This window comes from Prorops nasuta, unplaced genomic scaffold (assembly GCF_024137725.1).
Source record: "Prorops nasuta isolate Cenicafe-Biocafe unplaced genomic scaffold, Cenicafe_Pnas_1.2 PNAS00021, whole genome shotgun sequence".
Taxonomy (NCBI): domain Eukaryota; kingdom Metazoa; phylum Arthropoda; class Insecta; order Hymenoptera; family Bethylidae; genus Prorops; species Prorops nasuta.
In genome coordinates, this window is record NW_027116818.1 from 1244313 (window position 1) to 1257996 (window position 13684).

A 13684-nucleotide genomic window follows, 5' to 3' on the forward strand; every position below is an offset into this window, starting at 1 on the left:
AAGAGCGAGAGCATAAATTATATGAATAGAAAGTGACAATTTTACATCGTTTTTACTTTACGTTTTCAAAGGCGAATGCAGCGAAAACTACATCTTTTCATCATATGTAATATAATTACGGATAAATATTTGTATAATATAAACAATATATTCACTTGTACAAGCATTTATAATTCAATTGTCCTTTTTTCTTTATTTATAGATTTCGGTAAATGTAGAATTTACCGAAGTTATACAAAAGAATACTTTCTGTTATATTCGGAATCGGCACATGCATTGCGTGTTTTTATAAAAATCTATACATATACATATGTATAAATAAAAATATGCGAGAAGAATACCACTTTTCTATATACAAGCTTCTAATAAACATTCGAATATTCGAATAAATATGGAATAATTTGTACACATAATTTTCATTAACATTATTGACGATAAATTATATACGAGATTTTTTTTTCAAAACTGGACGAGCGTTTCAAAAATATATTCTTTTTTGCAGATTGCGTATTTATTGCATTTTCCTACTGCTCTCTCTTAATCTTCAGCCTTGAATTGCGGTATCTCAGATGTCGATTAGCATGTAGCCTTCCTTCAGTTTGTCGATTGAGGTCCCGCTGGTGGATCCCCACTCGTATCCTGGTTTGCAGAGCGGTAAAATGTATCAAATCACTTTTATTTGCCGATCATAAATGGAAATAACTTACGTGATTGTTTTCTTGAAATTTTAGAGAATTGGACGAGCGAAGGGAGTTTGGTCTGAAGGCATACATCAACGCGATGAACGTTAAGACCAAGAAAAATAAGAAAAAGTTTTGCGTCGGTGACTCTTGAGGACCGGGGACTAAAAAATGGAAAATAGTTTCTCGTGAAAATGTATTGAACATTTTCAATGATAAGAGTTAATCGTCAATACGTACGTCGAGAAATACTGAAGCACTCGTTATCTGTGCAGTAACCTTGAGTTTGCCGCAACTGTAAAACAAAAAATCGTTAGTAGGAATCATTGTTGCAAATTTGTAAACAAGGCGTGGATAAGTTATTCAAAATACTATGTATTCTACTGTATTTTTTTTTTCTTTATCATCCACAAGCTCAAATTAAGCCGAAAAATGGGTCAGGAAGAAATGGAACCATAAGGCATACTAAATAAATTACATAAACAAATAGAGGTTTTTATGTAAGCGTTACGAATTTCTGCAAGTCGATATTAAGTATGCGATTTCATCATTAGAGATGTGCCAGCTTTGCAAATTTCTTGGAATGATAAAAAACAATGTTTTACCAGAAGATTGGACAGTATGAAATTTTGCCCTCAATTCCTTTGAAGAATTGATTAGTAGGGTAAATTTATATTAGTTTTACACTTATAAATGAAGAAACTTACGATTGACAGTAATCGTTGCATAATCACTTCGTTATACCAAATGCATTCGCACGGATTGAAATTGTTGTCGCTCATCTTGGAAGTGTTCTCTTTGATTAACTAAAAAATCAACTGAAAAGGAAAAAACAAAATAAAAAAAATACGTTAGTTTCAGCAAACTTATTGCTAGGGCTCCTCGCTGTTTTTTTCTGGATAGATTTTTTTTTTCAAATAAAACGTCAATTATAACGTTTTTTTATTTATATATATTATTTATCGCCAAGCCATTATTGTCAGTATTTTGTATTTTTATTCGCGATTATTATGCATAGTCTAGAATAGTTAAAAAAAATCTACAAACAATCAAGCACTATCTTATCCGACCGCATAAAGCCATGCGCGAACCTCGATGCACGAACTTCCAACGGTATAATCTAAACAGAAACTTTCATCCGAGGTAATAATTCCTCATAAACAAGTTGAAAATAAATATTCGGCAAATTTCTCTATTAAGTAGTCAACCAAAATGAATAAAGCTGAAATAAAATAAGAAAAAAAAAATTGAATGGTCAAGTAACATAATTCGAATTTCAAAAGGAAATTGTTTATAGTGCGCAAACTCTGAAATTGGGAAAATATTTGAATCACATTTGAACCACGTGAAAAAAGTCGACAAAATCGAAAAACATGTCGTTAAAAATTACTACTAACAAACTATTGTTAAGGTCTCAGCGTACGGGAGACACGTTCCAGCTGACAGGAAAATTGTAAGCACATTAAGGATAATTAGGGCGTGTGATAATCAGAGCTGAAAATCTTGGAAAAAATCGATAGGCATAGCTGATGCGAAAAGTGCTATTAGGGTCTTTAATTTTTTGGTGGATTAACGTTACCACTGGAGATGACAGACGTGAGGAATGAAACGTTGACGTTTACACGAAAGTCAAGTAGAAATAATGGCGGACGTACCTGACTGCCCCAGACAGGAAATTGCTGGGAAATTTTACTCACCTACTTGATGTCAACGATGGTTTACTTTCTGCTGGGTTAAAATGAAAGATTGCTGAAGCGCGAGAACAGTTTTTATGTGTATAAACTGATTGATTCGATGCTTTTGGGTTCCTCTTCAACTAACCATAATGTTTACTGTGTATATGTACTGCTGTGTAGTAAGCAATAGTAAGTATGTGTAGGTAAGTGTAGGTATACTATACACACACAGGTATACAAGACGCCTCTGGAGTAATAGCACAGTGGAGGGGGAGTTTAAAGGCGCTTCGCCATTGGTCTCCGCTTGAACTTAATGGTCACATGCCAACCAATCGGAACTGTCCAGCTGCAAGCGCCCAAATATCCCGGGAAATTCATTTTTCCGCAAAAGGCTCTCTCTATTATTCAACAAAAATAAAATTGAAATCTGTTAAAAACCATCAAGAAAATAAAATATTGTTATGGTGTTACGAGTTTTACTTCTTCACTTGTTCTACTATAGTTATTTATTGTTGCTTTTGGGTTCTTATCGCAATTCTTGCTACTCTTAATTCATAGTTCAATAATAATAATCGTAGTTTCTCATAAAATTCCAAATCGCATGCGCTTGGATCATTTTTAGACCACGTGACCTGCGCTTAAATACGCCCGGTCAACCTTTAAACTCCCCATTTACTCTTTCGAATCTTTACGATAAGGTTCTTCCTTCCCTCTCTCTTTCTCTCTCTCTCTTTCTCTCTCCCTCTTTTGCTCTTTCTCTCTCTCTCTCTCTCTCTCTCTCTCTCTCTCTCTCTCTCTCTCTCTCTAAATCGCTGCTTCCTTTCTCTTCCAATAAAAAGAATTTTTCTAAAGTGAGCTGGGGGTGAGGAATTTTTCTTAGGATTACTTAATGAGATATTCTATGAGAGATTCTCGTGAAGGGAAAAAATGATAATTTACTCGATCGAGTGATTTATATTTGTAAGGATTGTGAAGGGGGGAGGAAGGGGGGTCGGGGTGGGAATCGTAGATTCGGAAGGGCGACAGGCGGGTGCGTGAAAGAGAGTGTGAGAGTAAGAAGAGGGGGAGGGGGAGGAGGAGATAGAAAGGGAGAGGCCGACGGTCGCGGGAGCTAGATTAGAAGAGAACGCGCGCGGCATGGGTCTGACGGATACCAGTTTCGAACTACTTTTGACCCTGTGGCGGGTTTTCGTCGTGGGAGTCCTGTTTAACGATAGGTACCACGGTCAGTGTTTTGGTGCACAGTCCTGCCGAAGCATCTACGCTATTCCTCAATAATTATTTCACCCTACAAGCAACAATAAATCTCGTAAGTAATAATTCTCATCCAGTTACTCTTATTCATCCCTAAACTATCCCTCTCCCGATATATAAATATTGAATCGAATTATAAATGTGAATAATTAAATAATCCAAGTTTCAGCATAGAATCCTTCGAGAAGGCCAAAATTGGTAAATTAATTTGTCTTAATCACGCGCGTCCAATTGTTTCATCGCCTAATTTTCTTCATACAACACCGATCACTACGGTGGAAATGAGCAAGAGGAATAAAAACTCGACGATGGACAAAACCGGATATAGAAAAATTATCGCTATTTCTTAATCGATACAATCTTAGAATTCGTGAAAATGCAATCAAGAAAAATGTGTTTACCTTGAAGATGTTTTTCTGTAAGATCGAGTAGTCCCCACCCTCATGGAAGTCAGTTTTTTTTTCTTCTAGTGATTTAACTCGATTCGATAGGATTATTTCACGGTTACGTAATCGGTGATTCAAGCTACTTATTAGTATCCGGAGTATGATCTAAATTTTTTCTTCGACAATGAGTTTTTTTCAGTAAATATTTCTTAAGTTTTCCTCCAAAGCGTGGAGTCGTCTTGTGCGAGAATTGTAGGGACGCGCGTTTCTTTGGTTAGGCAGTTCCACTCCAGTCCATTTTGTTCCTCCACTCGGCTCTTAATAAATTATGTTCGGTACAGTCGTGTATAGCTACTTGGTTCGTATTCCCACGAAGCTGCTCGTGGTTTTCCTCCCTTTTCACACATAAACGTATGAAATCCTTGATTCTGTTCAGTTTTCGTCTCTTCTTCCAGCTCTCCACACATTTGACACATTCGATCCTCCAATCACCATGGAAGGTAATGTCTCATCTCGCTATTTTCTCTCCCCCCCCCCCCTTCTCTGACGTATCATTTCAACGTTCTGCTAAATTAGAGGCAACAATCCTGTTCCGGAGCATTTCCAGTAATCGTGACTAGTTACAATCAACTAGTGTATGGACGATCTAAAAATTGCAAAAATAGAGGGGTTAGAAATGACGAAAAATCAAAGATGAAATTGTACATATATACCATATAATAAATAGAATACAAACTATAGGAAAAATGTTGAGAAGCAGAGAGACTGCGAATAAAAAGTGGGTGAGAGAATAAGATAAAAGAGATCAAATAGATTTCAGATCACTATGTGCGCGTGTATGTGTTTGATGTTAGTGACAGAAAAGCTCTCGATTCTGTTATGAGCTGGTAGAGGCGGGGGTGGAGGTTTGAAATATAGGCAGTTTGACCGGTGGTGGTCGTCGTGTCGCACAATGAGTACTGGTTATGAGGAGGAGGAAGGGGGGCGTGGATCGAGGGCTATCGATAACTTGTCGTGACCAAATTACACAAGCACGCGATGGAGAACAATCTGCGTACAACAATATCTTCTCTCACGTGTGAACGAGTTTTTCTAAAGTTTTTCCATTTCTATTTTACGTTCTCGTTACTCTTTCAGATCCCAGGGAGATGACGTCCAGGGTGGTGAAGAGTCCGCAGCTCGACGATGGCGTATCCGAGCGTCGAGAAACCTGGTCAGGCAAGGTCGATTTTCTCTTATCAGTCATCGGATTTGCGGTTGACCTTGCCAACGTCTGGAGATTCCCATATCTCTGCTACAAAAATGGAGGAGGTTAGAGTTTATGAAATTTAAGCACTAGATATTTCCGGGGTAAGCGCGGTTGTATACTACATATATATATATTGTCAATTGTATTGCGAAGCACTTATGACGAATATATTCGTGTCATGATTTTTGTTGGTTTCTTAATAACAGTATTACCTATAGTGATCAACGCTAACAATAGAAAATGATAAAATTTGTTTATTACATGTTTCAGTTTTTTCAGGCTATATTTAAGATACAAGGATTTTAGTATGATTAGAATTTTATTTTTTTATTTTAATAAGGTAATTTAGAAAAATACTTGATAGCAAAATCATCTAATATAATGCATAGTCTCTTTGAGTTAAACTTGGATTAGGAACTGAGTCAATGTGTCTTCTAGAATAAGGGAAGCAAAATTTCGTCAAATCTTCTTTCTTTAAACGCAAAATATTTTCTGAGTTAAATGTAGAACGAGGGGTGTTAAAACGGTTACAAGGTTCCTAGAAGGGGAGGGGGTGTCAAATAATGCACTCGAGCTGGTAATTTAGCGTTTACCGTTCCGACTAATTGGCATTTACCTGCTCGGAAAATGACCCGCTGATTCGAATCTCTCCTTGCAAGGATCTATAAAATAAAAAAATAGCACATTTAAAGCTCAGAATCACCGAGACTCAATTTCCTAAATTTTTTAGATTAAGTGATTAACAGTAACAATTTTCTATGGTCTGATCGAAGCTAAACTGATAATTCAAAAAATATATAATCTAGTAAATATTAATTATTCCAACGAGAGAATTAACATAACTAGGTTCTCTTACGAGGAAACTGGACGTCGATGACGAATGTTAATGACTTATCCAATATGTACATACAAATTTATACATTTAGCTATACAATAGTTCCATGTTGGTAAATCGTGAATATGTTACATTTTAGGGGAGGGATTCGGGCTAATCTCAGAGAGGATCGAGAATTTTCAAGCGATCGTTTCGAAGTAATAATGAGCGAATTGCGCGCGAAAAAGGGGTGAAGGGGAGGGTTTGGTACGCGAGAGTGACGAGGCCATTAGTCGAGAGTGTATCGAGTGAGTCTTGTGAGTAGGAATGCGATTAAGTCAGGCCTGTCAGCAATGCGGAGCCTCCTCAAAAGCGGCTGCTAACCTCATTAAATGCAGAGTAGGCCACGCGCTATTAGTATGCCCAAGATCTCTCGGTCGCTAATTTCCTATAAACTTAATTAATTATCATTTTCCATTCAGTCCTTTGATCATGGACCCGCCTCCTGCTCCTCCTAGTAACTTTTTACTGTCCATTTCCATCAAAAACAACAGAATCACTCATAATCGTACAATTTTCGTTCTCCGCATCTCTGTGGGATGTCCCCAGGACGTATCGAGCTTTAAAGGCCTGATTTCCTGTGTTCCAACGCCAGGAAATGGGATAGTGACACACCGGTAATTTACCAGTGACTTTTGGACCACGTAAGGAGCAAACGAGCAAGCGTGAAATTGGCCCTTTGAAATTTTGAGCGATATTCAGTACGTTTTTCTGTTTTTACTAATAAACGAAATTTAATAATTTAATTTGGAACGATCGTTTGATGGTTCTCCACGAAGAAAATTAATCAAGAATTATTATCATCCTTTCTGATGCGATTACACAACTCCTGGGAGCAAGATTTATCCCGGATTGAAATAAAGCAATCGATAGCACATTATTATTCCTTCTCCACCAATTTTATCAGACTGAATTTCTTTCCTTCGATTAATTATTCAATTGACCGTACGAGTGAGATCTCATAGGATTCGACATCATTGTTTAATTTCCAAGAGGTTGAGGAAATATCAGATTGACACCCCACGAGTAAATCTTAAAGCAACGAAAAAATGAAAAAATAATTTGAAAAACGATGGCAAGTAACTAATATTGTAATAATTGAAATAGATATCGCTGCTTTGTTTCAATATCATGGTGGCTTAATTCTGGCTATTTTAATGCCAATATGACACATTGAAAGTTCGCAATTCAGTTAAGCGACTCTAAAAGCAGCACTCTGCGCGTCGGCTAACTAAATGTTGCTAAATGCAGTTAAGCCCCGGATACCCTATAGCCTGGCCAATCTAAACTCTCCTTTTCCACTTGTTCTCGCTAGTTGAACCAAAGAATTTCGAGTCTATCCGAGTTCCTTCCCTTCCGGGTTGGATGGAAACTCTTGAACGATCGAGAGACCAAAACGGATTAAAATTCGGTATCGAGTGAATCTTAAGAGAGAGAGAGAGAGAGAGAGAGAGAGAGAGAGAGAGAGAGAGAGAGAGAATTCCGGCTATATTATGCGTAGCTCGGAAATGTTGTTAGCTGGAGATAAAAAGTCAGAGATCGATATTTAGTCTCTCATTGTGAAAAGTTCCCAAGTTTCTGAACCAATGCGGATGAAAGGTCTCGTGTACTTTTTGTTTAAGTCACAGTCCACTTAACTTTCATTTAATTCTGCGTTACTTCTCCCTCTCTATCTATCCATCTCTGTACTCTATTCTCCTTTCTTTTTTATGACAGGTGCTTTCCTGGTGCCATATTGTATCATGTTGGTGGTCGGGGGAATTCCATTATTCTACATGGAGCTGGCACTGGGTCAATTCAACAGGAAGGGTGCCATCACTTGCTGGGGTCGTTTGGTCCCATTACTCAAAGGTACATTTATTCCACCAGTGTCTCAATTCAACCTTTCACCATCCATTGATTTTCTTACGAAATTATTCTATATTCTTGTCTCTCTCCACTGAAATTTATCAATTATCGGAGATGGTAGAGAAGAATGGCGTTGAGGGAGGAGAGCAGAAAAGTTCAGTGGCATATAAGAAAATGAGAGATTCAGGCCACGTAAGCCTTAAACCTTGAGGTAATCCTAGGAAAAGTTGTCAGGGTCGTAAAGAGCTTCCATTTCCGACGATTTCCAATGATTTCACCTCAAATGCGCCACAGCATCCATTTTTCCAGTAGGGGAACGATCAAACTCCGGATTGCCCGACTTTTCTTGCTCTTCTTCTCTTCGTCTCCGTACTCCGGTAGATATTTTTTATCGAGTTATCCTTGTGACATGGTGTGTACCTGAAAAAAGAATTAAATAATAATTTTTGTCATCCAGGAATCGGGTATGCGGTAGCACTGATAGCCTTTTACGTGGACTTTTACTACAACGTGATAATAGCCTGGGCACTGAGATATTTTTTCGCCTCGTTCTCGGGCATGCTGCCCTGGACGACCTGCGACAACCCTTGGAACACACCGAACTGTCGAGAATTCGACGCGAACGTATCCTATGCGTTCGATTATTTGTCGCCCCAAATTAATTCAGAGTTCGAACAGATTGCTAGGAATTCCACGGAGCTGCTGCTCAACCTTGATAATTCCACCAAGTACACCAGTGCTGCTCAGGAATACTTCAAGTAATCCTCTCTGCATCATGTACTCGAGTAAATAAAATGAACAGTCGAAATTCTCATGAATACAAATTTCTCCCTCAGTCGTGCCATACTGGAGCTGCACCAGAGTGAAGGTCTGCACGACTTGGGTGCCATCAAATGGGACATTGCACTCTGCTTGCTGGTCGTTTACCTCATTTGCTACTTTTCGCTCTGGAAAGGAATTTCAACGTCAGGCAAGGTGACCGCAATGGAAAAAAAAAGAAAAAATAGCACCTCGTCCAAATTTTTCCACATTTTGTCAAACTTCTTTTAGGTCGTTTGGTTCACTGCACTATTCCCCTACGTGGTTCTCCTGATTCTTCTCGTTCGTGGAGTCACTTTGCCAGGGAGTGCTGAGGGGATTCGATATTACCTAAATCCAAACTTTTCAGCCATCACCAAAGCAGAGGTAAGACTGAGGTTTCTCGAAATTTTTTCCTGTAGAATATTTATTTACATCAGACTGTGTGCAGAAATTAGGAGCTATATAGAGTAGATATAGGAGTATATAATAAGCTTATTATCCGGTTTAATGCGTCGGGGTGGATTGGTTGAGTGGAGGGTAAAAAGTGGAGAAAAATGAGTGGTGGGGGAAGGAACGTGCACGGTTAACTGACGAAGCTGCAAATGGAAACTCTGTGTAAGCTGTCATAATGACCATTAGAGTTCTTCTGGTCACTTCGAGTGGAAATTCGGATTTCCCTTCACGCTCGGATTCCTCGAAAAGAAAAACCTGCGCGCGAGCATGAGAAAGAAGGGACGATTAATCCTAGTTCTCACTTCAGCAAAAATTAGTCAACTAAGCAGAGATCAATGATAGGTCCTGAAGAGATAAAAAAAATGAAAAAATGTTTATTCAGGTATGGGTGGATGCTGCAACTCAAGTTTTCTTCTCTCTGGGTCCTGGATTTGGAGTTTTGCTGGCTTATGCGAGTTACAACAAGTACCACAACAACGTTTACAAGTGAGTCGAATTGATCTCTCTCCGAGAACTCCATACGAGTATACTGATATTTAAACTATTAAAATTTCCAGAGATGCATTGCTGACCAGTTTGATAAACAGTGCAACGTCCTTCGTAGCTGGCTTCGTCATCTTTTCCGTTCTTGGCTACATGGCTCGCGCCAGTGGAAAATCTATTCAGGATGTGGCTACCGAAGGTCCAGGATTGGTATTCATCGTCTACCCAGCTGCGATAGCTACCATGCCAGGATCCATGTTTTGGGCTCTCATCTTCTTCATGATGTTGCTCACTCTTGGGTTGGATAGCTCTGTAAGAGTTTTTTTAGAATTTTTTACAAGAGGAAAATGATAAAATCAAGTAAATTCATTTAAATTTTTAGTTCGGTGGTTCGGAGGCTATCATCACCGCTCTCAGCGATGAATTTCCCATAATTGGCAATAATCGAGAGATATTCGTTGCTTGTTTGTTTACCCTCTACTTCCTGGTTGGTCTTGCTTCCTGTTCCCAGGTAAAGCATCGTTTTAACCGATGAATATTTCGCTGTTGACGAGAAATTAATTGATTTTCCGGTTTTCAGGGTGGATTTTATTTCTTCCACCTTTTGGACCGATACGCTGCTGGTTACTCGATGCTGTTCGCTGTCCTGGCAGAATCCATAGCTGTCAGTTGGATCTACGGGACCGACAGATTTTGCGCAGATATCAAAGACATGATCGGTTTCTCGCCAGGAATTTACTGGAGGATCTGCTGGAAGTTCGTGGCGCCCATGTTCCTTATGGTAAAATTTTAAATGTTCCTAAGAAATAATAATAATGATGTTAGATTAATCAGGATATTTTAATTTTACAGTTTATAATTATTTATGGTCTTATGGGATACGAACCACTGTCCTACGAGGAATACGTATATCCGGTCTGGGCAAACGTGCTTGGCTGGTTAATAGCATCCTCTTCCATCGCAATGATTCCTGGAATCGCTATTTACAAGATTCTCACCACTTCCGGTTCATTCCTCGAGGTTAGAGTTGACCCAATTATGCTTTATTCGATTGTACCATTTCATTCCCAGTTTCTAATTAGCCAGTAAAATTGCTCGCTCAAATCCACTCTCCAAATTAACCTGAAAATTATTTAACAGAGAATTAGAAAATTGACGACACCTTGGAGGGACAGCCAGCAACAAGCACGATGTGAGTTTTCTGGTGCAATGGCAAATGGTGCAATTCGTAGGACGATTTTGAGCGAGTTGGAGACCGATCGAACGAGGGAACAGAAAGAATTGGCTAAGGAACAAACGGAAGTGATGCTACAGACGCGCGAAAATTCCAACGGGGATCCCCCGCCGGAGCCGGTGTAGGACAGCGCTATAGTTATACTGCACGGTGCTCGATTCCAGATTTACCTTTGTTAAAATCTCCAACTTCTCCCTCCTCTGTTGCACCCCTCCCTCCGTTCTATATTCCACGTTCCACTGCTATTTGCTGATTTCCGATTTCCGTTCCTTTCGTTTCAAGTTTCATGTACATAAGTGTACATAATGTAAATAAGACAGTTTGTATATATAATATACAGAATATAACGCTTATTATACTTCTGACCGAATTGCAACTATCAGCCATGAACAGCAACTCGGTGGAAGAATGAAATTATTACAAGAAGAAATCAACTAATTCGCCAGTTCGACAGAAATGAGAAAAATTGCTTTTTCAGCAATTTCGAAAACCCTGGGTTCTCGGAATTCTTAGCACTTATTATTAATATTATATGTGTATAATAATAGTAATAATAATTGTTTTGTATAGAACAATGTACATATGTTTATAAAAATTACAAAGATGCCCGGACGCTAACGCATTGTCAATGGAAATTTCATCGTGTTTTTATCAATCATCTTTAATTCTGTTTTGACGCACTTTTAATTGTCGGCAAAGCAGAGTCTGTCCGGGTTACTTTGAAGTTTGATTAATACATTTTAATATACTACGTTGTACTACGTACAATGAGAAGAACGAGCAATAACTCCATTGTTATTGAAATAATATAAGAATTGGTCTCATTCTTCGCAGTAATATGCTTGTTCAAGAGCCATATTGAACAGGCATTTGCTAAAAGATAATACATCTTATCTAGCACATTTTTCTTGATCTTTTGATTCCTCCGATTAATGCGTCCATACTTTAATTACATAGTTATTCCGTTACGAGTAATAACGTACCTTGTAGACTATTGCGACTGTAAAGATGATTTTCTTAAATAAAGTTTGTTTATTTAATGAACAAATTGTTCTCTTTCTCCTTGTAGCTCAGTGCTCTAATTTGATCTCGGTTCATTCTTCTCATCATCTATCGTCCACGCTTAGATCAAAGTTATCATTGCTCACCCAAACAAGAATTACTGTAGGTAGGTAAGGTAGGTTTCACAACATAAATAATTTTCTTCTGCTATGACTGCATAATGAACGTAATGGATTCAAACAAAATAAATGCCTCCTTGCAAAAATTTTATCGTAAAAATAAATTTGCTCTGATCGGTTTGCCTGTTTTAGTTTTGACATTCATTGGATCTTATGGATTGAGAGAAATTTCAGAAATTAGGTATGTTGTTCATAATGATTACTTTTAAGGTTATAATAGTGTACTGAAGCGTTTTCTTATAATTATCACTTCTTAGATATAAATACAGAAAACATAAGGATTATCTCCGAGATATAATGAAAAAACAGGGAATAGAAATGAAACCAGAGGGTTCTGTAACTCTAGAGACTGAATATGAAAAAATTAAGGAAGTAAGAAATACTTTTTACAGATACTAATATCTCTTCTTATTTATTTAATTCTTTGTCCTTCAGGTAAATATAAATAACTGGGAAAATAAAAGAATACCAAGACCCTGGGGAGAAGATTAAATATGTTTTTATAGATAAACTAAAAGCTTCTTTGTATTATGTAAATAATATTTAATAAATAACATTTTTAACTTCACTTATTAGACCTTCTACTCCTATCCAATAAAGTTAATTTATTAGTGCCTAGTAAGTTTTCTCAAAAACTGTTCTTCACCCTGAAGAATATTTGACCTAAGGAAAAATAAAAATTATTTAATTTTATTTAATATACATATACATTTACTCAAATATTTACTTTGTTTTTAACTGTCTTGGCCAAAATGACATTCTCAGAATTATCATTATACTCATATTTAATATTAGCTTCTGAATTCCTGATAATATCAATACCAGGATTTTCAATATTATCTTGTTTCACTTTTTTTCGTGCACGAGGCTTTTTTGCAGGTGGACTTCTTGGTCCTAAAGTATTTTGCTCACAATTATAGGACAAATGACCACTCTCTCCACATTCATAACAATAAGTTTTGTCTGGATAATCTCGTCTTCTTATAAATTCTGTACTGCGTCCATTATCCATAGCTATAGAACTTTTAATAAGACGTCCACCTACCTAGAGATTTTATCAAATTTTAGTTCATGCTTTATAATATTATTATTTTAATTGATTACTTCTGTATCATTTAATTTCTTGGCACAGGTTGCTGCATCATCTGGCTTTAAAAATAATACAAAGGCAACTCCACGACTACGACGGGTTACCTTGTCTTTCATTACAGTTACTCTAAAATATAATAATGAAAATAGGATACAATTAAGATTCTGAATAAGATGATAATAATTAATAATTTACTTGAAACATACTTAACAATTTTTCCAAAGTTTTCTAATAATTGATGAATGTCATTATTAGTTAGAGAAAATGGTAAGTTAGAAATGTAAACTGTTGATTTGCTTGGTGCTATGCCGTTCATGATTAATTAATATTAATGAATTCAATTTAACTTGCATCTGTCTCTACGAAATACAATGCACAGTCGAACACAATGACAACAATAATAATGCGATGGCTCATGGCCGTTGTATACATACATATATTGACGTATACTAAAGACTGTATTGTATTTAACAGT

General features: G+C 37.3%; 4 protein-coding genes and 1 long non-coding RNA gene across 7 annotated transcripts; 2 read left to right on the forward strand and 3 right to left on the reverse strand.

Annotated features, from left to right (window-relative positions):
• Positions 1–94: 94 nt before the first annotated feature.
• Positions 95–4135, reverse strand: LOC136780842 (small integral membrane protein 14). The gene is made up of 6 exons (XM_066739385.1): positions 4012–4135; positions 2378–2754; positions 1388–1498; positions 921–975; positions 708–844; positions 95–639 (listed from the first exon to the last, which is right to left on the reverse strand). Exons 3-6 carry the CDS (start codon positions 1460–1462, stop codon positions 595–597), a joined length of 312 nt encoding a protein of 103 aa, XP_066595482.1. The 5' UTR covers positions 1463–1498; positions 2378–2754; positions 4012–4135; the 3' UTR covers positions 95–594.
• On the forward strand, positions 3413–11961 carry DAT (Sodium-dependent dopamine transporter). 3 transcript variants are annotated; one of them, XM_066739382.1, is made up of 12 exons: positions 3413–3665; positions 5134–5307; positions 7836–7970; positions 8425–8725; positions 8804–8942; positions 9018–9152; positions 9604–9707; positions 9779–10016; positions 10087–10215; positions 10285–10485; positions 10557–10724; positions 10845–11961. In XM_066739382.1, exons 2-12 carry the CDS (start codon positions 5145–5147, stop codon positions 11061–11063), a joined length of 1932 nt encoding a protein of 643 aa, XP_066595479.1. In that variant the 5' UTR covers positions 3413–3665; positions 5134–5144; the 3' UTR covers positions 11064–11961. The 3 variants fall into 3 exon arrangements, with proteins under 3 accessions (XP_066595479.1, XP_066595478.1, XP_066595480.1); XM_066739381.1 differs by lacking the exon at positions 3413–3665 and adding an exon at positions 4267–4496; XM_066739383.1 differs by lacking the exons at positions 3413–3665; positions 5134–5307; positions 7836–7970 and adding an exon at positions 7985–8344.
• LOC136780843 (uncharacterized) lies at positions 5152–8274 on the reverse strand. Its single transcript, XR_010823839.1, has 3 exons — positions 8173–8274; positions 5862–5907; positions 5152–5290 (listed from the first exon to the last, which is right to left on the reverse strand). It is a non-coding gene; the product is annotated as an uncharacterized lncRNA (long non-coding RNA).
• A 178-nt stretch (positions 11962–12139) lies between the features above and the next one.
• On the forward strand, positions 12140–12687 carry l(3)neo43 (cytochrome c oxidase assembly protein COX16 homolog l(3)neo43). The gene is made up of 3 exons (XM_066739789.1): positions 12140–12300; positions 12377–12491; positions 12555–12687. Exons 1-3 carry the CDS (start codon positions 12161–12163, stop codon positions 12609–12611), a joined length of 312 nt encoding a protein of 103 aa, XP_066595886.1. The 5' UTR covers positions 12140–12160; the 3' UTR covers positions 12612–12687.
• Positions 12604–13640, reverse strand: LOC136781082 (zinc finger CCHC-type and RNA-binding motif-containing protein 1-like). The gene is made up of 4 exons (XM_066739786.1): positions 13416–13640; positions 13224–13335; positions 12847–13164; positions 12604–12782 (listed from the first exon to the last, which is right to left on the reverse strand). The coding sequence occupies exons 1-4, from the start codon at positions 13523–13525 to the stop codon at positions 12762–12764; spliced, it is 561 nt and encodes a 186-aa protein (XP_066595883.1). The 5' UTR covers positions 13526–13640; the 3' UTR covers positions 12604–12761.
• Positions 13641–13684: the final 44 nt, after the last annotated feature.